At 40.9% G+C, this 24,049-nt stretch overlaps 1 protein-coding gene across 1 annotated transcript; it reads right to left on the minus strand.

Annotated features, from left to right (window-relative positions):
* Positions 1 to 22,908, minus strand: FAM151A (family with sequence similarity 151 member A). The gene is made up of 8 exons (XM_063427261.1): positions 22,504 to 22,908; positions 20,429 to 20,569; positions 11,970 to 12,119; positions 10,659 to 10,818; positions 9,477 to 9,704; positions 6,014 to 6,153; positions 4,246 to 4,383; positions 1 to 1,289 (listed from the first exon to the last, which is right to left on the minus strand). The coding sequence occupies exons 1-8, from the start codon at positions 22,613 to 22,615 to the stop codon at positions 619 to 621; spliced, it is 1,740 nt and encodes a 579-aa protein (XP_063283331.1). The 5' UTR covers positions 22,616 to 22,908; the 3' UTR covers positions 1 to 618.
* Positions 22,909 to 24,049: the final 1,141 nt, after the last annotated feature.

Here is a 24,049-nt window from a genome sequence, read left to right on the forward strand (position 1 = left end):
GCTTAAGTTAATAGTAAGTCAGCTAAAATGTCTCAAAAACAGCCCTTACCCATGGCCACACACCAACTTACACCCCTAAAAGGAAAGTGTCCCTCTTTGTTTTGATACGTTGGATAGTACACCCTAGCATTGTCTCCCTAACTTTATTACATGCAGTAACACCATGGAAGGTTTCTGTAAAGATTTTATTCAACATTTTTTATCACTTTCATAATCACAATTCTTTTCTGATTTAGGTTAGGTTACATACACAGTTTATTGCTTAATTTAAAAAATAAATAAAATGAAGTGTATTAGTTATGTATCACAATGAAACTAATTGTCTCTGTCACTGAATAAAATACACTTTAACTCTTGGCCAGGTTTCCATCAAGTCAAGTGAAATGCGTTGTCTACTTTCTAGAAAGCGCCTACTTTTCTGAAGCCCTTACTGTTATTCTTACCAATGATACATTTGTGCAATTACGATCTTCAGTTCAGTAAAGGGGAGACCATGTGTTAATCTGACCAACAGAGAATTTCAAGAAAGCACTTTTTACAGCACTTCTACAATCAAAGCACATTCTACAAAATATCTATACTTACAAATTACAGTGTTCCACCTGAGATTAATTAATTTTATGAGGTATAGACTGAGTATAGAAATGAAATGCGGTCATCATGTGTCAATTTGTAGTACACTTTGTTTTCGGCGTGCGATCGAATTGTCATTAGTCCCTTATATCCGTCCATGAATTTTTCTGGTGGTCCGTCATGTTGCACAGTAAGTGAGTAAATTGGCGAAGTGTTCTTAAGTTTTATAGCACCTTCCCAGGCTACCCCTAGTGCTACGGCCTGTAACTGAAAGGAAACCTCTTGCCAGAGGCCCTCACAGAGTTTCAGCATGTCCTGTGCCATCTGATCAGTGTAGCCCAGACCCAGCACTTCTGCTGGCCATCCTGGTGCAATGGTAACAAACGGGAAGATGTCGTTGATGCTGTTGATAAAGTCTTTGCCATCTATGTATCCTGGAACAGTGAAAGAGCCATATGATACGTCCATGTTTATCCACAATGGGAAACACAGCTCTTGCTGCTTAGATCGATCCCTGAGAATACGAAGTGTCTCATTGAGGGAAGCGTGATCACTTATTCTCAAGAAGACCCCCCAAGGACTGAAGTGGTCAGATACTAACTTCAGAGCTGTTTCCAATGTCAGCACAGTGTCTGACCCAGACAGAACAACTGCAGCAATGACACTGGAATTAATATCTCGCATCTCAACTTGGAAAGTTATCATTCCAGAATTACCTACAACAGAACAAAGATGTAATGACAAGGTTAAACAAGGCAACCACAAACATGTGCAATGTACAGGTTGGGTTACAGTCACTTATAACTAGTGCTTGTTACAACAAACTTTTTTTTTTTTTTTTAAAGTAATCGTTTTGTTCAATTGCCCTATACCCTTATGCTAATATTTCCCTTTTTTTTGCTCCATAATACTCCAGTACATACTGTTGTAACTTAGGTTTCTGGGAGATGTAGTTATGTAATCAGCTAGGTAAACAACATCTCCCAGAATCTTGTACTGTGGTTATAAAAGGGCGAATATCTGCAGTTCTATAGAAAGGCTTCTTGCATTATGTATTTAGTTCATCATCTATTCAATGCATAAATGAAGAGTGGTTAGTCCCCAGCCTGAAGTTACTTTTTAACGAACAAGAAGCACTCACCTGAACATAAATCATAATGAAGAAGATATAAAGACTGTACACCGCCTTCAGGTAGATGCATTGAAGAAACACTGTAGTGTCAGGATTACACTATAGTTTTAAAAACACCATCTCCGAATAGGCAGTGTTTACAGCAAAAGGCCAGCATGGACATACTAGACTCACCAGAACAACTATATTAAGCTGTAGTTGTTCTGGTGACTATAGTGTTCCTCTAAAGAAAAAAATATATATATATTTTCTTCCACCTGTCATCAATTCTTTGACAGACTCTATGCCAAAGAATTGATAGGCAGAGAGAGCAACAGTCTCCCCTCTTGGAAATGTTTTTTTTTTTGCATTATACGCTGGTGGATTTATGTTGTGTCTGCGTTATTCCTATTAAACTGGCCTAGCAAGGAATACTTCCTTTGTTTCTTAACACATGATCTACCCAACTGCGCAGTACATATTTATATTTTCTATTTGAGGGATTTCACGAATTGAAACACCAGCACTGGGGATGAGACTAAGTGTGAGAATCTTCAAGGTAAGTGGATACGTTTCTATAAATAGATACATCTTCCTGATACTTTGTTAAGACTGGGGCAGCCACAATCTTTGGTTGCATCGATCATAATGGATGCAATCTATAGAAGCAGAGTTCACCCTTCTGAAGTAGTTTTTTTTTAATTCAGGTCTTTGTGTGTTTTGTAAATACCAGTGACATGCCTGCTTTGTCTGCTGTAAGTGGCGTGTGAAACTGAAGTGAGTTATACTTATTTGATTCTCCCTCCTGTACCCTCTGCTCAAAATTACAATAGTGACAGCTATGGAAGAGCCTGCAAAACAGGTGAATTCTCCGTAGACTGACAATCACTATGCTCAAGGAACCTTATCCCACAGCCGTCACTTGCAATGGCTATGGGAGTTGAAAAACGGTGATAGTAGAAACTCTACCTTTTGTTAACTTTGACCATAAGAATACGTTTTTATCTGTCTTAAATATTTTGTGTGCTTTAGAATTTTAATGAAACTGTCAACGGGTATCTCATAAAGATTTTAACTTTCTAATGTACTCTGGGACATGAAAAAACAGAGCTGCTTTAATGATTATAACATTTCTAAAATCAATTATCTCATGTAATAATAACGGACCTTTAACCCCTTAAGGACACATGACATGTGTGACATGTCATGACTCCCTTTTATTCCAGACGTTTGGTCCTTAAGGGGTTAATCACCAGATATACTCATTCATTGCATAAGCCTACTACCACTTACAATTTCTGTATTATGTATAATTTAGCTCTAACACAACCTTTGTGATACAGGCAGTTTGAGATGATTTGTGCTTATTATATACTGAATGTTTGGCCAAAATGTATTCGGTTATACTAATATCTGTCCTGGTCAGAGGTTTGGCCTTCTAAATTGTTATTTTACTAAGCAGATTAATGCTTGCAGATTAAATAACTTCTGTGTAGGGAGTGAAGCAGGGAAGATCATGGAAACTAAATATTGGGTTTCAAACACTGTCTGACCCAAGGTGCATGTATACGGCTGAAGGATCATCATCCTGCCACATACTAAAGGTAGAGATCAGTTTTTCAAATTGCTCTACATATATATACTTATTTAAAAACGAAACAAAAATCTATGTCCTTTTGAAACTTGACGAAAGGATTTTATAATATTAAAAAATGTTGAAGGGACAGTTGTTCTTTAATCCATAGGGGATACTTCATCACTGAATTCAAGGGTTACTCCATCCATCACGACCACTTCTGATTTGTGCAGTGATCGTGGTGGTGGGAGCCTGGATTTGCAATGTTTCTGCTTGAAACAAGTCACATCAAGACAAATTTGTAATTGTGTTCGGGGGGGGGGGGGCTAGTTGCAATCCCAGCACACAGGACGTTGTGCCAGGCTGCCTAATGTCAATTCAGTGTATAAATGATATCGGTCATCCGCTCGCACTGCATGCTGGCGATAGACGTAACTGCTTCTAAGGTACATATAAAACACAATAGAAGAAAGTAAAAATATTGATAAAAAATGCTCAAATCACCAGGTGTGAGTCACTCCAAATCACACAGAAAATATACAGTAAAATAGCATAGGTAGTATGGTGAGAGCAGACTGTATACACCAAATATAAGACAGATAGAATGTGTGAAACAGGCAATATTACCATATATCTTTAGGACATTTAGATAAGCCCAAGATATATGGTAATATTGCCTGTTTCACACGTTCTATCTGTCTTATACTTGGTGTATACAGTCTACTACCTATGCTATTTTACTGTAACTACTTCTAAACTCTTGTCTTACCTCCCTCCCACATGGAGAGACCCAATTGCAATCATTTATAATATGTGAAAAAGGGTTGGAGAAACCCATTAAGGGCTTTTGAAACACAATTAGCATTTTCAAATATAGTACTTTGTAAAAGGAATCAGTCCTTTGTCAGTTTCTCACATATAAAAACTACAAAAATACAATTTTCTTCTATATGACATTTCAGTTTAGGACGTAAACTTGACTTACCATTCAAAATGCTCTCTACATATGTGATGTTACCTTCTGCGTCGAACCATTCTATCCATAGTCCATCATCATCATCTGGGTGGAAATATAGCTCCAAACTGCCCCCAGAGTAAAACAGTCTCTTTCTGTGTGGATTTACTGTGTAAAAATGAAAGTGGTTTACAATATGTACATATACACACATTTATTATGGGTTTTTTTTCTACTAAACAGTAGATCAAAAGATATTGCAGCTCATTAAACAGTAGGCAGTGCTACATTGATTCCCAAAAGTAGAGGATGATGTAGAACCAAGGAGCAAGATGGAAATACATGTGATTACCACCCTTTTAGCTGTCTCTCCCTGTATGTCTAAGTACCCTTCTGTTTTTAATTGCTACCTTCATTTTTTGGTCTTTATCTGTTTCATAGGTCTCCCTACATAACTAGGGATAGCAGTTGTCCTGGTTTGACCCGGCGGCCCGTCTGGTCGGTAATTCTGTCATCAAGGGCCATCAGGTGTCCTTTACACTTAGAGACACTCAATGGGCATCTCTGATTAGGATCCCAGCCGGGTCCCTGTAAGATGGTGCAGACTCCAGCAGCCCCAGACTACCATCATCGTCAACCTGCAGGGCATACTGGACCCAAGGGTAGCCACCCTCCTGCAACCAAAAGGCACGAAAAAAGGAGTGTGGCTAAAAGTATGCACATTATGACTTGTGTTTGTATCAGTGTGTGTGTCAGTATGTTTGTGCATCTGTGTCATGATATATGTTTATGTGTCAGCATGTGTGTGTCTGTATCAGTAGGTGAGTGTGTGTCACCGTGTATGTGCATCTGTATCAGTAGGTGTGTGTGTGTCAGTATGTGTGCATATGTATGTTTGTCTGTATGCATCTGTATTCAGTGGCGTACCTACCACAGTTGCAGGGGTCGCAGCTGTGATCAGCCTGTCACTGTGGGGGGCTCAGCCACAGATATGACCCCTGAGTCATACAGTCAGGGCTGGTTCACAGCCACACCGGCCAGAGCCCGCAGTTGTCAGGTTACCAGCAGAAGGGGAGCACAGTGCTGCTCCGCTCCTGCGTCTGTATGTTCAACCAAAAAACAAACAAGATTCCTGCGCATCCAGAATAGGTGTTCACACCCAGGTGCTCGTTTGTTTTTTGGTTGCATATACACTGTTGGGACTTCAGTGTGGAGTATCTGCAGCACAGGTCTAATTTTTCTTTTGTTTGTACTTTGAAATTTGTAAGTATTTTTTGCCTCTACCTCACCCTATATATGGCGTCTGTATGTTCTGTGGCCCAGCGGTCAGAGGAAAAGCCCACCGTGCCCAGACTAAGTGGTGGTAAAATCCCTACTTGACCCCACCACTATGAAATGTCATTGCCAGTTTCTCCATGGCTACAGGAACACAGATTGGAGAGTCTCAGGGGCTAATTTACTGAACTATGCCAACTTAAAATCTGGATTTTAAGGATAAAATAGCAGATTTGTAAACATTCTTCTACTCCGTTATAGGCTAAGCTTTACTAAGCTATAGGCACTAGGCTGCCAAATTTATGTTTAAAATGGTCAAGCTATTTTTTTGTATAGCTGCAATTGTACTATTTCATTTTCAATCCAATAAGATCCCAATAATAACTAATCTCATTTAGCATAGAATGGAAAGTAGATGTGATGGGAAGGCTGTGGATAAATATCAATAGCTAATCAAGCTGGCTGGCCTTTGTCCATATCGTGGATCTTTGACACATATCGCAGACTCTGGACCGACACTTACATGCAATTTGTTTGAAGTCAGATAACAGAGGTTCATAAATATCATAATAGATTTGCTCAGGCTGACTGTTATCTCGGATAAACAATAGGTCTTCCAGAGTCAGAGGGTCTGAACTCCCTTGCCATAAAGTGAGAGTATACCTGCAAGGATGAGACATACAGGGCATTATATAGGGTACACCACGTATTAATTCCTATATTGAATACCATAAAGTGAGGGAAGACCTGCAAGGATGATACATACAGGGCCTTATATGTACACTGTACACTGTATATATGCTTATTTTGAAATACCAGGACCTTTAGCTCTACAGCTCTGCAAACCGGGCAATTTAATCACAACAAAACAATTATTTTTGATGTGTAAATGCCAAATTGCAAAATCAAAAGCCATATTAGTCAAATTTCAACAAAACTCAGAGTGGGAGAGTTTTCTTAACTTAATGGAACATTCACATAGATTAGAGCCTCTAAGCCAGCTCTAACTGTCTGTGTCTTTGGGCCACTCATCTCTTCTCTCAGGAGCTGCTGGATCAATCTTTGCCATAAATAAATTCTCAAGAGAAAGAAATTGGCGTAGTATAATACTCTATACTACTTGATTTATCCAAGAGCTAGAGGGATTGTGCAGCCAGCCAACAGGTCTGAAGACTCTGTGTCCTGTGTGGATGTTTAGGGATCCCAGTAACATCAAAGCTTTATTTTTACTTGGGACAGCCCATATGATCATTACATAAAACTTACGGTGACACATCCAATAAATACATAAAACCAAATCATGTGAAGAAACATACAGGTACTCATAATAACACATAAACATAATAATAAAGGGGTGGGGAAGACAATAACTAACCTGAAATATCTCCTGCCTACAGAAACCATAATATGCAAATCTAACTGAATATGCAAATTAGGAAGCCTTACTATTCAGGTAGTGCATATTGCTGTTGCTACCAATAGGTGGCACTGTAAAGGCTCCATAGCCAAATGCACCTACTTGGTAGCAAGCATCACCAGGACAGGAGAGCACACAAAACATATAACAATAAAACTACAATAGACACATACACTATTCACACCCTGCACCCAGGGCTGTATTTACCGTGAGGCTAACAGGGCGGCACTTTCAAAGGGGTGGCAAAAACTCCGCCCTCAAATGGCCAGGCAAATGCCTTCTTAGCCTCGTTTTCTGTGTGAGGGAGTGCTTATCTGTGAGCTTTTCTTACTCGGCTCCATCGCGCGACCCCCTGCCTGCCCGCAAGGCAGCCTAGCAGCTCCACTGGACCCCAGGTAAATAATCCACCCAGCTCTCCCAAAAGTAGAGAGGCTGGGTGGATTTAAATAAAATGAAAAAAATAACAATTATTTGGGACTTTTGGGGGGAAATGTGTGTTTGTGTGTCTTTGAGTGTGTGTGTATATCTGTCAGTGAGTGTGTGTGTATGTCTGTCAGTGAGTTTGTGTCTGTCAGTGAATGTGTGTGTATATCTGTCAGTGAGTTTGTGTATGTGTCTGTCAATTTGTCTGTGAGTGAGTGTGTGTGTGTGTGTGTCTGTGAATGTAGGTGTATATGTGTCTGTCAGTATGTGTCTAGGAGTGATTGTGTCTCAGTGATTGTGCGTGTGTCTGTCAGTGAGGGTGTGTGTCTGTTGGTTTGTGTCTGAGTGATTGTGCGTGTCTGCATATGTCAGTGTATCTGAGAGTGTGTACTTGTCTGTGAGTGGGTGTGTCAGTCAGTCAACATGTGTTAGTCTAACAGGAAGAGGTGTGGCCTTGGCAGGAAGGGGTGAGGCAAATTAAAATTAGGGGGTGCCAGAGTTCCGTCATGCCTCAGGCAGCGCAAATCCAAATACACCACTGCCTGCACCTATAATGGGCAAGGGTGACTTAGGAGAAGTCCAGGGTCCTACATAAAATGTTCGTCTGAAACTCCTGTTGATAGTGAATACCGTCACAATTGCCTCGCCCTCTAATAAGACATTTTTACTTTTAGCATTTTAAAAATCTGCTGATACACAAATTCAGTATTTAATGTAAGTTGGTATTGCTGTGCAAGTCAGAAGCACCCCTACTTTTGTAAATGTACAAAAGCATTTTTACAAGAGTCACAATTTTTAAATTGTTCACAATGTTTTTTTGATTTATTTTTTATCTCTCTTGGGTTCTATGACCAAACTGAATTATTTGAACACATTGTTCTTGATCATCACTAAATCACCAATATGATAACTAGCAAATGAAGTTGAATTTACCAGGAATTTGCAAACTTCGAGGGTGATACATAGTCCTGGTATTTCATAGATTCGCTTAAATTAGACCAATATAGGGTTGAAACATACAGGTTCCAGTTATATACCGGTACTTTGTTTTCATAGATGCATGTCACACCAATTGGACAGATAGGAGTAGGACCTTAAGTGTGGATGCCAAATTAATTGATAGGTAAGAAACCTACATGGGTGGATTGAAGAACAATGAACAGGCTGGCACAAGGGACGACATTCAGACATAGTATGTATTGGTTAAAACAGGACACCTATCACATGGGCAAATGACTTCATAGGACACAAACACAAAGAAAGGTGTAGCGCTACATACATATGTTTAGTTCTGCTGAGCCAGACCAGAGAATACTCGTTCCAATAACAATTTCACAGTGAATATGTTTTTCAAAATACACCTATAGAATAAATTAAAATTCCCAATAGTGTGAAGTATATAAGACCATTGGAGATCTAAAATACTGCACCATATATTCGTTTTATTTAAATCCTAGAGGATACTGCACAAGACCACCCAACTAGAAGAAGGGAAAGGTCGCCTCTACGAACCTATAAGCGTTTTTCCCTGAGCTTGGTGTTAAGCTCAGGAGAATGTGAGTGTATTATCTGACATTTATATAAGAATATGTAATAATATACGGTATCACACTATTGGAAATTTTAATTTATTCTATAGGTGTATTTTTAAAAACATATTCACTGTGAAATTGTTATTGGAACGAGTATTCTCTGGTCTGGCTCAGCAGAACTAAACATATGTAGGTAGCGCTACACCTTTCTTTGTGTTTGTGTTATATGTGAGTTGGTGAAAATAAGACAGATTACATCTAGGTGTTACAGCAGCTATTTTTAAAAAAGTGATTTACATTGGGTATTTTCTAATATAATATTTTAGCGCCAGTATGTAGTTTCTATTTTACAAATGACTTCATAGGACTGACAAAACATCTAACCAAAGGACGTGGAATCTACTTAGATGGACATAACATCAAACAGATGAACATAGGTGGTCCAAATATCACATGTTTAACATCTAATCTAACTGATGGGCATGGTACGTATTCATATATATATAAATTAGTTACAACGCAACAAATATATGGACCTGGGACTTGCTAATGAAGACTTGGCATATCCAAATGGAACTGCCAAAGTTAATCAATGAAAAGAGTGCTTGCATTACCTGTCAGATTGCTGTAGGAGCCAGTGGAAGTGTTGCCACGCTGAGCGAGTCAAAGCAGCTCGAGCTGGGAAAGTCACCCGCTGGGGCAACGATTTCACTAAATTGTACATCTCCTGGATCATCTCCCATGAGTAGGTCCGGTTTGATAGGATGGGTGGTAGATAGAGAGTTACCCAACCCGGGGAAATGGTCACATCAGGAAACTTTGTTTGAATTAACTCTAAAAACCTGCAATCGGGAAATATGGCTGGTTATTACTATTAGTACAGAGGTGTCTTAAAGGGAGAGAAAAGGAAATGCAACTATTGCATTGAATATGGGAAGAAAACTGAGCCAGGAAATTCTCTCACAAATTCAAATTGACTAAATTAGAAAAACCCAGTAGACAATATAATAACAACATTATCTTAGGATAAGGGGCATTTTTGTGGCCTCCATATGTGTCCTATTACTGGTTGAGAGTTTGTGCAAGGGTCACAATCCCAGGTTGTCTCATGTTAATGATGCATCCAGGTCCTCTGGTTTCTTGGATCACAAGGAGATTACATAGAGATGCTGTATAATGATATCTGCCGATGCAGTCATTATTTCCACCTGAGAGATGGACACAACCGCCAAGGAATATTCACTAACCCAGCTAACCTTATTAATCCCATTTTTATGTAATTAACCATGATTACTGGTGCATATCTCGATACAGAATGCACCTGTAATCATGGTTGAGTATATTTCTTACCTGTTCTGTGTTAAATGTATATATGTGTATTTTAATATTATTTTGTAATTTTAATATTACAGTGTACTCTCTTGTAACAACTGAATGTTTGTGGGCCCAGGACAAACGAGAGAAATCTAAATGTATCCTTACTGATAAAATATTTTATAAATAAATAAATAAAATTCACTAGCCCAGCTAACCTTGCTAATCTCATTTTTAACTAACCTCAGAACACGATTCAGTAGGTCACTGAGCACTATTAAAATGCAGCCAGGATGATAATTGATTAAGTAACAGAGAAGAACGGCCATTGTAGAGTATGGCTCCCATGAAGCTCAGCCAGCCATTCCGCTAACTGACCATCATGGAAGCCCTAACAATCAATTCTATGTTACGGTATTTGCAGTGTGAACTCCGATACATTTTGCTATAAAGATTGAAAATATGTAATAAAAAATACTAACTGGCTTGCGTTCACTGCGATATTATGATTGACATTGGGCCCAATCACGATGTCTGCATTTAGCCAGATGGGCTGTCTAATTTGTCCCTTTGATGCTTTTGCATTTAATATGTTGAGTGAGGGGCTAACCGCTTCAATGCTTTTGAAATCCAGTTTGATACCTGTACGGGGTAAAAGGAGAATGATCATGTATTATTTTTGTTAGGTGATCATGTCTAATCACTATTCTAAAATCTTCAGGTTACATCAACTGCGGCAAAAAGAGTTCACATTGCGTATTGCACACTGTTTATAAATACAAAACCATTATAATAAATAAAAAATGGATAAAAAGATGGGGCATTCACACACAGGGTTCTTCACTAACATCTGAATTGTAGGGAATCAAAATCTGACTTACAAAACTAAAATAGCCAAACTGTGACTAGCGGTAGGATCCATGATTTTGGTATAATTTTCTAATTCCTGACAATTTACACTTTAGTGAATAAACCTAAATGCATAGATTTAATATTTCCAGATTACATATTTTTTTTCTCGATTTCACTACAATATGGAGTTCAGTAAACATTTATGACATTGAGAACCGCCAGGAATACAAAGTAGTGATTTCAAAGTGAATTCAAATTTTTAGCCTAAATTGGCAGAAATTGAAAAAAAATTCAACTCAGCTATGTTTCCAGTTTTGCTTTTTCGGCTTAAAATGTAAAAATTCCCTTTGAATTTCCAGTAATTCACACTTCAGTAACTGAGAAGACAATATATTGGTATATTCTCAGATTAAACTTAAAGGGTTAATTCCAACTAAAAAACAGTGCTTTAAGAAAACATGTTTTTGGTTAGAGTAACTCTTACTTATCCTGGTCCCCATTCCATCAAAGCGAAAGTAAAATAAAGTAGCTAAAACTCACCTTCAGCGCCAAGGCCAAGTTATCCCTCAGTCCATTCCTCAACTGCTGAGATCATACCGTCTCGCTTGAGGGGGATGGACATGAGTGAGGGTTGGTTGAGGGGATAACATTGGCGGGACAGGAGGGGCCCTGATGCCATCGATTGTCCGTTGCCAGCATGCAGACGCTAAACATGCACAGAATTAACATTAGTCACCTGGAACTCACCTTCAAATAATGCTGGCACCGGCAGAAGGGCTAAACTCTGTATGCACAACATTTCATAGTGAAACGCTGCACGTACAGACTCCAGGCACCATGACCACTTCAAATCACTGAAGTGGTCATGGTGCTTGGAGTGCCCCTTTAATGGGATGAGATGCTCGGAAGTGTCAGATCCACTTTTTTGCAGGATGTGGTACCTTTTGAGGAGACCACAACAGTGTCCAGCCATTCCTGGAGTGTGTTGTCACTGTATACTGCCGGAGGATGAGCCATGATGGGAATATTTGTCTGATTTTTCGTTCCATATCCTTCCACGTTGACATCAGCTTCTAGAACCATGATATCACCTGTCGGAGAACAGAAAAATTACATGATGTGAGCCCACACAAAAAAACATATAGGTCAAATTTATTCTGGCTTGACTGCGTTTTTTTTTTAATCGGAAGCCCATAAAAGCCTCCAGCATTGACCGACTGCTTTTTCCCTGATTCACTGACTGCCATTACTAAATAGAAAGCCACATTTAATTTGCTGTATATCAAATTATAAACATATATATGATTTAAAGGAAAACTATAGGCACTATAACAACTTAATTTTATTAAAGTTGTTACAGTTCCTTAAGTTCTAGCCCAGTCCCGTCATATCCCCAAATGTAATTTTTATAATTTGGCTTCAAGCCACGCTCCAACCCCTTTGTGTATGAGACATCCCGGCTCTCATACCTAGGCATACCAGTACCATTGCGGTCAATCGTAGAGCATCATTGCATTCAATGATTCATAGAATCATAGGCGGATCAGTATGAGTGCAGCACATGTGCCTACGGTCCCCAGTGCTCTTCTATTAGTAGCATTGGATTGGACCGTCATCCAAGAGGCACGCACCCAGGATGACATTTCGCAAGAAAGAGCCCACCACAGTACAGCGTGAGCCTCAGCAAGAAAATGTACGGTAAGTAAAATTATTTGTTTAAATTTTTTAAGCGCTCACTCAGAGGAGCTAAGGACATTAAGATTACAGTGTTACGGGGCGGAGCCTGGGACTGAACCCGACCAGACACCATCTCTGTTAGCTCCCGTCCGAAACGAGCGAAACCGGGTAAAAACTGCCCACCAACCCGCAGCAAATTACCCCCGAGACCTCTCACCGACTCAGGGCACAACGGGGAACGGGCGGATGCCCTTCTTTCAACCCCCGAAGACCGGGAAGGCAAAGCGCCGAACCAAGGCCTGCTACTCACCGGCCCTCTGCTCCCTGGAGACTCTCCTCGACGACTACCGGGGTTACCACGATCCGGGAGACGGAGAGGTGAGCTCAACAGCACCTACACACACCTCTGTGACAATGAAACGCCGCACACAAAAAAGTCAGCAGCACATGCCGGCAGAACAACCCGATATCGGGGAAATGCTGCAACGCCAGTCGCAAACCAAGATGGCGGCGGAGGCAGCCTCTCATACTCCAACGAGGCCTATTCCACCAGCCCCAACCCCGGCCTTGCACAGCACTGAACTACCAGCCCTTCAAACCATAGGGGAACATAATTTGGCTACCAAACAAGACCTCCAACACTGGATGCACGAAATCCAGACACTATTAGCCAAAGATATAGGCACTATAAAAGCTGAAGTGCGCCAAAACACCGAAAATATAGGTGCAGTGACAGAGAAAGTAACGGCAACTAACAACGAGATCATACAGCTTAAAGAGGCAGTACACACCCTGCAAGCAGCCCACCAGGCGCTAACGGTGCAGGTCTCAAACCAAGGGGATCGTCTGCGCCGCAACCACATAAAGCTCCGCGGAGTGCCCACGACAATTACTCAGACCGAGTTACCGCACTTTCTTAGGAGGCTACTGGCTACAATCCTACCACCAACAACAGCCCTGAAAATCACTTTGGAGAGTTTCTACCAGCTACCAGCTGGACCCAACTCACCACCCACAGAAGCCAGAGACATTATCCTGTGTTGCGCCACGACACAGGATAAAATCACTATCATGTCGGCAGTGAAGGGCAAAACGCCCCTGACATTTGAGAACGCACAACTTCTTTTTTTCCAAGACCTGACTAGGGCAACGCTGCAGTGGCGGAAAACTTTGTATGAACTAACTAGCCGCCTGAGACGCGCTGGAATACAATATCGCTGGGGGAGTGCCCAGAGTTGTGACACTCACCCACGACTGCACCACCTACAAGGTCACATCTGAGACCGAAATCCCCACTATACTCACCACACTGGGTCTTACCAACCTTCCCACACCTGGAACAGCGAATAACTCGTCTCAGATGGGACATCCCGCCACGACGAGCCCATTTACACCTCGATCACAAGGAAGCGCATCCACAACGCCTTGACAGGGACTGCAAATCTCGGCTAGCCATAGCTGAAACAACCTCTCGGGCACTGATATGTCCCCGTGACAGATGCTACAGAAGTTAACTAAATGTTATTTGTTTTATGTTTTATGTTTGACTCATACATGTCCACATGCAGTAGACAACAAAGTCGGGTTCACTAGTCAACTCGAACCACACACTACCAAACTCACTCCCCCCCCCCCCCACATGCCCCTGGGTTAAGGGCAACCACTAACATGCAACTACACCTTAGTCCCCCAATTTTTTTTACATAGCACGGCACTCTTAGCTCATACAAGGGCACACAGACAAAATCTACCTCCCTCGGTACATACACCACAACAGCCAAAAGTTACGCAACACCAGAGGAGACGCGACACTAACACAGGGTAACACACCATCGCTTACCATACCCAAAGCCAACAGAAGAGAAGCACGTGCTGAAACCTGTTATAACATTGTAATGTAACCTGTTTAAAAAATTATAAAATGTGTGCATATCTATGAGACAGAGAAATTAACCAATTTCCTATTTTACCATGTACAATGCAAAACTCTTGTCGCTGATATTGAAATGTAACCTAGCACATCTAAAATAAAGAATTAAAAAAAAAAAAGATTACAGTGTTAGGAATATCAACATGTATTAATAATGCTATAGTGTTTCTGTAACATATCATGTAACCAATTCTACAAACCATTGAGTATATTTACAGATACACTCCAGGCTGCGTAGACCATTGATTTCATAGTGCCATGCTCTTGTAGTGTGCCACTGCAGGGGTCAAGTTTATTTTCCTGACTTGCTGTGGTTGTGCCAGGACCGTCAATGTCAATTAAAAAATAAAAACCAACAAGAATTAAAAATAAAAATATAGCATAACCCTTAGTTAAATTTTAGTTATTTATTAGGTTGTTGAGAATTGTCAGGAATTTTTTTTTTTTTTGTAAATCTTTATTTTTCAGTGCCATAAAATTAGTACAGACATTTCTTCACTTGCCACAACAGCAATGAGTGAACCTGTCTACCAGACATGTCAATACATTGAATTGGCTGAATCATATTGTGCACATTTTTAGTATGAAGGACTGTTAGGTTGTAACGATTGACTCACTGTATTATGTGTGTAAGCTAGGTAGTGCTGTGTACTGGGGTGGCTCTTCCACTGGGTGTTGTCTACTATGTGTTGGGCTCTTGTCGGCCGTCAGAATCGCCACCTGGCGTTGTTTGTCGTGTGGGCCCAAGGCTTGTTGTCGTCTTCGTGTCTACCCCATATGGTGGAGGTTGCCTAGTGCGCACCGTTAGGGTCGGCGTATGTAGTCGTGGGGCAGCTGGATTGTAGGTGGGGGTGTGGGCGTGTGAAAGTGTGTCGGGCAGGGTTAGTTAGCACCGGTGTTTAGTCATTATGAGGTGTTATGGTCTGTCCAGCCCCTGAGTGTTTTGGGCCCGTGTAGGATGGCCTGTGACCTAGCTGGTAGGTGTCGCCTATCTGGGTACGTGTTGTGGTGTGGAGCGCGTTTATCCATTTTATAGGTTTATAGGGGTACGCCCATCGTGTCTGTGCTCCTTAGTTATGTGTTCCCTCTGTGTTGAGGTCTAGGTTGTAGCGCTCTGTGTTAATTGTGCCCTGTAACCCCAGGGCGTTGGGGGGGGGGGGGAAGCGCCAGACCCGGTATGAAGGGTCGTCGCCATGTTAATGGAGACTAGCATTGAGCGTGTGGGTGGCATCGCAGAGCCTAGGTGTTGTGTGGTGGGAGATATTGAGTGTAGTATGTATCATAAGAGTATGGTCTCAACTTATTCTTAACAATAAAAACACATAAACAGAAAGAAAAAGAAAGGAGGTCATGTGGTATCAAATTGAAAACATCAAGTCCGTTCTTTTGGACAAGTTCAGGTGTCCGGCTCTCGTCCTCCTCCGCGTGTGGGAGAGGGGGGGTTCTCTGAGTCTCTCTGGCGGTTATCGGGTGTGCCTGGGATAGGAGCCCCTTGCGGAGTGAGGCCCAGGGCTGTTATGAAGGCAGGGCCGTTCGCAGGGTCCGTGGTCTTGTAAGTTTTCCCTTCCTTCGTGACTAGCAGCGATCTGGGGGTGGACCACCGGTATGGTAGACCTGCTTTTTGGAGAAGTCTAGTGATGGGCTGCATTTCCTTGCGCCATATTAGAGTCGTTCTGCTTAAGTCCTGAAAGGCGGAGATGTTGCTGTCCTCAAATTTGTACGGCGTCTTCCCCTTAAGGGCAGCTATTAGGCCCATTTTGTCTGTCATAGAATGGCACCGTAGGATGACGTCGCGTGGTGCTGCGGTAGGGGCTTGCGGGGATTTGGTAATCCTATAGACCCCGTCGAAGGAAAATTGTTTTATTTGTCGAGTTGGGAGAAGAGTTGATACCAGTCTTCTGATAAAGTGTGGTAGCTCCTCCAATGGTACTACCTCTGAAATCCCCCTGAGTTTAATGTTTTTCCTTCTGCCCCTATCATCAAGTATGCTGACTTGGTTTGCTATGGTGAGCTGAGTGGCTTGCATCTGTTGTACCTGGTCACGTAATGTGTGCAGGTCTTGTTTCAGGCCTTGGACATCTGTTTCGGTCGTGTGAGTGCGGGCTGTCAGCGTTTGTACCTCTGTTTGGAGTATTGCCAGGTCGGCCTCCCACATTTGGCGGAGGTTCCGTTGGAGGGTAGTCAGCATCTCCTGGATGTCCCCCTTTGTTGCCGGAGTCCCTTCTTCCGCCCTGTTTGGGGTAGAAGTCCCCATTTCTGCTGGAGTTTGGAGGCGGTGAGTGTCTGTTTCCTCTGCCTGGTGAGTCTGGGCTGGGGCCGGCATTGGTGATCTTAGTAGTTGGCTGATGTCCCGGTGTGTTTGTGGGGTTGATGGCGTTTGTTTCTGCAGCTTCCTTCCCATTTCTTCCGCAGAGGGTGCTTTCTGGGTCGGGTCGAGTGTGTAGAGACTGCTCCACACCTCCGGGGTCCACTCCAACTCGAGTGCGCTGCTTCCCGCGTGGTAGGCCTTAGGGCCGCGGCTGCGGGTTTTACGCGTCGCGGTGTGAAAGAACGGCATCGGCGGGTTCCTCACGGTGCCCTCCTTCCTTATCTGGTGCCGTCGTGTGTCTTAGGGGTGCGATGTGCGTGATATTTGCGGGATTCTATTTTATTCCGTCGGAGCTGTGGAATATGGCGACTGCTCCCTTGTGTAGTCAGGCTCCGCCCCTCCCCTCAATTGTCAGGAATTAAAAATAAATACAAAGTTAATGTCATATTTAAGGAACCCTATAGCATTAGGCATACACTTACCTGTACTTCCTTGCCGCACTCGTCTTGCTGTGGCCTGGCCGCTCCACCTCTCCCTGGCTGAGATCATCAAGATTGATAATCTCAGCCAATCCAATACTTCCCCTTAGGAAAACATTAGGAGGCTAGTACATATGTCCGGCAAATCGCTGAGCTGTGCCAATCAAATGCTGTCTGGGAGCAACACTTGGAAATAGCCAGTAGAAGTGCTTTAACACGGTAATGGAAACATTGCAGTTTCTACAAAATAACAATGTTTTACTTTACAGACCACTTCATTTAGGTTATGTGGTGTGGGAAACTTTCAGGCCATTGGAATTGGGGAAAAAAAAACAAATTAAAAGTAATTGGTTCTTTTAGTTTGTCTATTCTTCAATAGTTTGTACTTTATTGAATAACGTAAGTCTGATGTACTAGAAAATTATAAATTAGGCAAATGTCAACGGTAACAGAGTTCAGGAAGATCACAAATTCTAACTAGGACAAACACATTTTTTTTTAATACATGCACTTTAGGGTTTCCAAAGCCACAAAAGGGCAGGCCCTGTACCACCAATGGTCTACAGGTTAAGACGTTGGCTGGGATTTAGGTCCAGTTTGGCTGCATAGAAAGATTGGAGAGTGCATGTAACGCAGGGATTCATAGCAGCAAAATAGACATAAGCCCCTTGTTAGCTAGAAGTGAAGGCAGTAAGGAAATTAGTAGCATTGACCATGATGGTATTGGCAGCAGAGTGTGGATTCTAGAATGCAAGCCGAGTATTCCGGAAACGTGGTACACACCGAGGCCACAAGGGAACAATGGATCAGTGATGTAGACTGATATCACTTCATGGGCCATTCTGTTTCATTCTACATACAGTCCCAGACCTCAGTGGTATTGGTTAATGAACTGTCAGACAAAACCAAACTAATTTTATTTTTTCTAAATTGTATTAATTCCCCTTTTAACTTGGGGATAATACTAACACATTCTCAAACCTCCCAAGAAATGGTGTATTTCAGTTTTTGCTGCCTTAGGCATGACTAAACGTGGGCACCACCCTGATCTATATCATAGTCATGGTCAACCTTTTCATGTTTGAGCCCGATTACGCACTTTGACTGACACATGCCCTCACTGATACATACACTGACATACACTCACTGACTGAAAGACAATCATTGGCACACACAGTGTTTAACCAACACACACTTTCACTGACAGACACACACATTTTCTCATACACTCACAATTTTTTTTTTTTTTTAGAATTAATTTTAAGTCCACTCAGCCTCCCTCCTTATGGGAGAGCTGGAGTGGATTATTTCCCTGAGGTCCAGCATGGAGTTGCTGTGATCTTCTTGCTCTTCTCACTTATGTGCCGTTCAATGACATGGGCCGTTTTGGGGGCTGCATTTTTTGTCGCCCCCCTGGAAAGTGCCACCCAAGGCAAATGCCTTGTTAGCCTCACGGTAAATACAGTGCTACTCCCAAGTGTCCCTATCCCTCTGTGTGTCTTTTCTGTCCTAATGTCTCTCTTTTCTATGAGCTTCATATTTTTGTTGTATTTGCGTGCATAACAGAACAGCAACGATACAGTCATTTATAGTTAAACTACAATTAATATGTTTAGAAATCAGTCTGTGTAAATACAATATGTTGTTCTAAGTTACATTTTAGTTGTATAAGTTTCTATTAGCAAGTCACCTAAAATTTCTCAAAATAGCCCTGACCCCGGCCACACCCCCACTCAGCCCCCTAAATTTAAAGTGTCCCACTTTGTCCATTTAAATTGTTGGGAGGCATGCATTCTTTTCAGAGTATAGGCCTAAAAGCCTTGGACATATTTATTAGTTTTGACCTTTGAATGAAGGATGATAGCATGTAATGGCCTCCCCTTCACCTTGTGAACACATTCTTCCATTGAAAGCTCCAATTGCCCCTTATTGTGTAATACTATTCCCAGTATTATACAAGGAGAGAATGCAGTTTTGTGAACAATAGGATCACACCCGTACATATATTGACGTCACGCAAATGAATGGGTTTCGGGGATTATATAACTTCCAGCGCAGGGGCTCAATAACTAAACAGTGAAATGCGGAATATTCATAAGGTGATCTACAAAATTCACGGTAAATGATTTCAGATTAAAGAATAATCTGGCACATCTGCGTATACTAGATTAAATATTATAATTCCCCACATTTTAAACTCTGCATTGGTTTAGTAAATAAAACCTTGAATCTGAAACCAGAGGGTTGTATACAAGAGTATATACCTGGATTTCTTGCAAACTTGTGTGATGTGTGTTGGTGGTTGTGTACTAGGGTTGAAACCTTTTTTCGGAAAAATATAACGGCCATGCTAATTTGCTATATATATATAAATATATATATATATATATATATATATATATATATATATATATATATATATAGAGAGAGAGAGAGAGAGAGAGAGATAGCGAGAGAGAGATAGCTAATTTGCTATATGTATATATATATATATATATATATATATAGAGAGAGAGAGAGAGCGCTAATTTGCTATATGTATGTATATTAGAGAGAGAGGTCACATCACCGGAAGTGGCATTAGAGAAAAATTTAAATACATAATGGTTTTATCTCTCATAATGTAGGACTGGTAGGGAGTTAGCATCCTGACATCCAATCCAACAAGAGACAGATTTACATCAAAAGCACCTGTAGGTTGCACAGCATTCTAAGATGCCCCCCAATAGGGCAGGTATAGAGGCATCTATGAACCAACAGGATAAAGACAGTAGGGGGCGGCAGAGCAAAGATATCCAAAGAGGCTCCCATGGTGAAGAATCTATTTGGTAAAATGAGCAACAATTCAAGAACGTGCATAGGGTTATAGGCAGCAAGAAGGTCAATGTGGGTAAATTGCCAATAGCGACAGTAATACAGGAACAGGTTATATGGAGCATCGTTATGGAGATTAATTGGCTTCAGAATCATCACAAGTGTAAAGCAAGGCAATGAAGCTATATTTACTTTTCAACGCTTCCTCCATCTGGCTCTTATTGTTGGCTCCATGACTCCAGCTCACTAGTAGCCCGTCCTTGGAATGAATCACACCCTGCAGCTTCAGATAATCCAGCATGTCTTCTCCAGAGATGAATGTCTGTCTGTGGTCTGTAAAAGTCAATGGGCAATGATGGGTTTACAGGCGTCTTAATTACCATATCCTGCCATGTAAACATTAAGTGGGTGCAGAGATGCCTACCACAATCAGAGGCAGAAGGCATCAACATTTGGAAACCCTACAACATGGTTTTTTTTCAGGCACTGACCACTACATCCTTCAAGAACCTGGCCCAATGGTAGACATCTGAACTAATGAAGAATAATACTACTTCTATACACTGCACTAGGTCCAGCAAGTGATAAAGATTTACAGAAAACTATAGAATACTTTTCCATGCATGATGGACTCATCCCATCATGATACGCCTATGGGAGAAACAAATTACTGCAAGAAGCCATACCTCTTGGTCTTTCGGTCACTCTACAAAGTTTTAATTAAAAAAGCATCAAAACATATTGCAAAAAAGTAACATAGGAAAATAAACGCATAAACAGACTTTTAAATATTATAAAGCTACTATACTTTGACAGCAAGTGTCAGCAGCCAGAAGATTTCTCCCTGACCAGGAATGTGCTCCACCAATCAGGAGCCTCTAATCCTGAACATATGAGGTTTATGGGATATGTTTTATGTAATGGATCCCCTAGCATAGTATGAGTCTGTGTCTGCTATCATTTTATATACAGCCCAGTTCGCAGAATTCTATGTGACATTGCTGTACTACACTTCTCAGTGGTCACATGACTTGGTTGACTGCGGCAGTAAAGTCAATTAAAGGAGTCTATTCTTTGTGTTTATAAACTATGTGACTGCTCAGTTCAGTTGGAGCAAAGTACGTCTGTTTCAGCTTAGCTTATTACAATGATCAAATCTGGTTTCAAGCTGGAGTAGGTAGGAACTTGGATGTAAAGTCCAAAGTGAACTCTGCAGGCTGATCTTTGGTAAAAAAATAAATAAAAAAAAATAACTAAACAGGTTACCATATACAAATTAGTGTTTTTTTTTTTTTTTTTTATAGCTCAGCAATTTTGCTTTCTAATTTGTAATTGTTTTGTGAGTTTTCCATAATAAATGTTTTTGTAACCAATTTTTTTGTTTGTTTTTATAAACACACCTTATATAAAATACAAACACAGACATCAGACATGTTCGGACACAGTGGCCATACTCTAAACATACATAATGTATATCTAAGCATAGATATAATCTTTATGAAATAATAACTGTCTTGAAATGTGCCTGAGGTTGTGAAGAGATGCCAACAGTTTGCAAATCTCTTGTTAATGTTCCATAATTCCTTGTTAAGTGAATACACCTCGCAATAATACAACATAGCGTTAATCCGTCAGTACTCCCTGCACGAACACAGTCATCATGTATATTTTGGGCCAGCATATTTTTCAGCACGTTACACTTATACATAGATACAGAAATACAGTTATAGAGGATAACGAATGAAATAAAATACATCTTAATGTAATATCACTAAACAGTAAATTGTGTGTGGTTTCTATCAGGCACAGGGGTAGGCAACATTTGGCACTCCAGATGTTGTGGACTACATCCCCCTGATGCTTTGCCATCATTATGGCTGTAAGAGCATTAAAGAAGGGGTTAGTTCACAACATCTGGAGTGCCAAAGGTTGCCTACCCCTGTGCCTGATAGAAACCATATAATCTTAATATAACAACAAGGACATCGGTGACGAAGATGTGACTTACAATGAATGTGCAATGTCTATGGTTGTTTATTATATAACAACGTTCAAATGCATGACATGTTACTTGGCTTTTGCACAAGCTAATATGCTAACAAGCTATCACTATGTCTACCAAGATGGAAAAAATAAAGAATTATAAAAAAAACAAAAAACAACAACAACAAGAACATGAGCAGAAAAGTAAAACAAGAAACAGCTTGAGAAAGACTGGGGAAGTTGGCACCAAGTTTCAGTTTCACTCGGTGGGGCCCCATCCTTACCTTTAGGGGGTCGGCCCAATGTCAGACACAACACGATGATTGTAACACAAACTGCTATGAAGACACAGACTCCAGCAATATTCCGAAGGTAAGAAACCGAGCATCGCTTCATCTTGTATTTCTCCCAGTAACAGTGGCACACATCAACTTCACTTCTTTAAGACCCTTTAGAGTAAAAATGTTCTCTCTCTCTCCTTTTCCCTCCAGTATCAAGCTGACTCAGCCAGTTCCAACCCTTTATTTGGACCCACAAAAGAAGTTATCCCATTGCACTGAAATATGCAGCTTACTCCAGTTACAGGGAAGGCAAAGTTACCCGTTAAACCATAACCATAGTTCTGTGTGTATAATTACAGGATACACAATATTTAGAGTCCTGCACTTGGACCTTGTGCAGCTATCGTTTCAGTTACACAACAAGAAAAGAAAAAAAGCACAGCCTTCATTCCTTGCTGTAGGATATTTACATTCAAACTGATTTGAGAAAGACAGAGAGGTGTAATGGAATCTCCACAGCTGTTGGCAAACTCGGCTTCATTCAAAGATTTTATTTTTACTATAATCTCTAGTGACCAAAGACAATATCTTTAGATGTGCCAGGTATTACCCGTGTATCTCTCACATTAAATTATTTTGCACCAATGTGATTTATTTTATTAAACGTTCTTAAAACGTTCTCTCAACTCAACTCTAGTCCCTGCTCAGTTATTTTAACCTACAATTTGAAATACGGTTTTCAATTTACTACAGTTTGGAGTTTGGTGAATAAACCCCTTTGTGTGTATTTTAATCTAGTGTTTCCACTAAAATGATTGTTGCCTGAATGCAGGGATTTCTTTACTTTGTAGATTTCAGTTCTCTTGGTACAGTTAGGAGGGTGGTGGTAGGGGTGTATCAAAAATGGATTTTAGGATGTAGTGAAGAAGGTCTCCCTGGTCAAGTCTATAGGGTTCATCCACTAAACACCAAATTGCAGAAATATTTAGACAAACGTAGCTGATTTGAAAACATTTTCCAAATCTACTATAGACACAAAGATTGGCAATTTACACCTAAATTGTGTTCAAGGGGGTTTAAAATATATTCATTAATGAATATCCCTGTGCACTGATGTCATCACTTGCAGTTTGCAGACACCTGCAGTGATGCAGTAATAACCGATTTATTGGGGACGGGTGTATGTGACGGCAGATAAGAACCATTCGGCCCATCTAGTCTGCCCAATTTTATAAATACTTTCATTAGTCCCTGGCCTTATCTTATAGCTAGGATAGCCTTATGACTACGCCACGCATGCTTAAACCACTTAACTGTGTTAACCACTACCACTTAAGCTGGAAGGCTATTCCATACATCCACTACCCTCTCAGTAAAGTAATACTTCCTGATGCTATTTTTAAACCTTTACCCCTCTAATTTAAGACTATGTCCTCTTGTTGTTGTAGTTTTTCTTCTTATCAATATAGTGTGGAACCAGTGAACTCACTTAGAGTATTGTACGCAGATACATTATGTACCTGTTTCAATCACTGAAACAACATGAGGA

Source organism: Pelobates fuscus, chromosome 7, assembly GCF_036172605.1.
Source record: "Pelobates fuscus isolate aPelFus1 chromosome 7, aPelFus1.pri, whole genome shotgun sequence".
Taxonomy (NCBI): domain Eukaryota; kingdom Metazoa; phylum Chordata; class Amphibia; order Anura; family Pelobatidae; genus Pelobates; species Pelobates fuscus.

Bases quoted from the DNA above. Each gene is read 5' to 3' on its own strand.
- FAM151A (XM_063427261.1), bottom strand. From the start codon at position 22,615: ATGAAGCGATGCTCGGTTTCTTACCTTCGGAATATTGCTGGAGTCTGT. The intron at 12,120-20,428 runs GTAAATATAGCT...GTTCTCCGACAG, and splicing joins GATGGAGGAAGCGTTGAAAA to GTGATATCATGGTTCTAGAA. The intron at 10,819-11,969 runs GTACCACATCCT...TACCCCGTACAG, and splicing joins TGTTGTGGTCTCCTCAAAAG to GTATCAAACTGGATTTCAAA.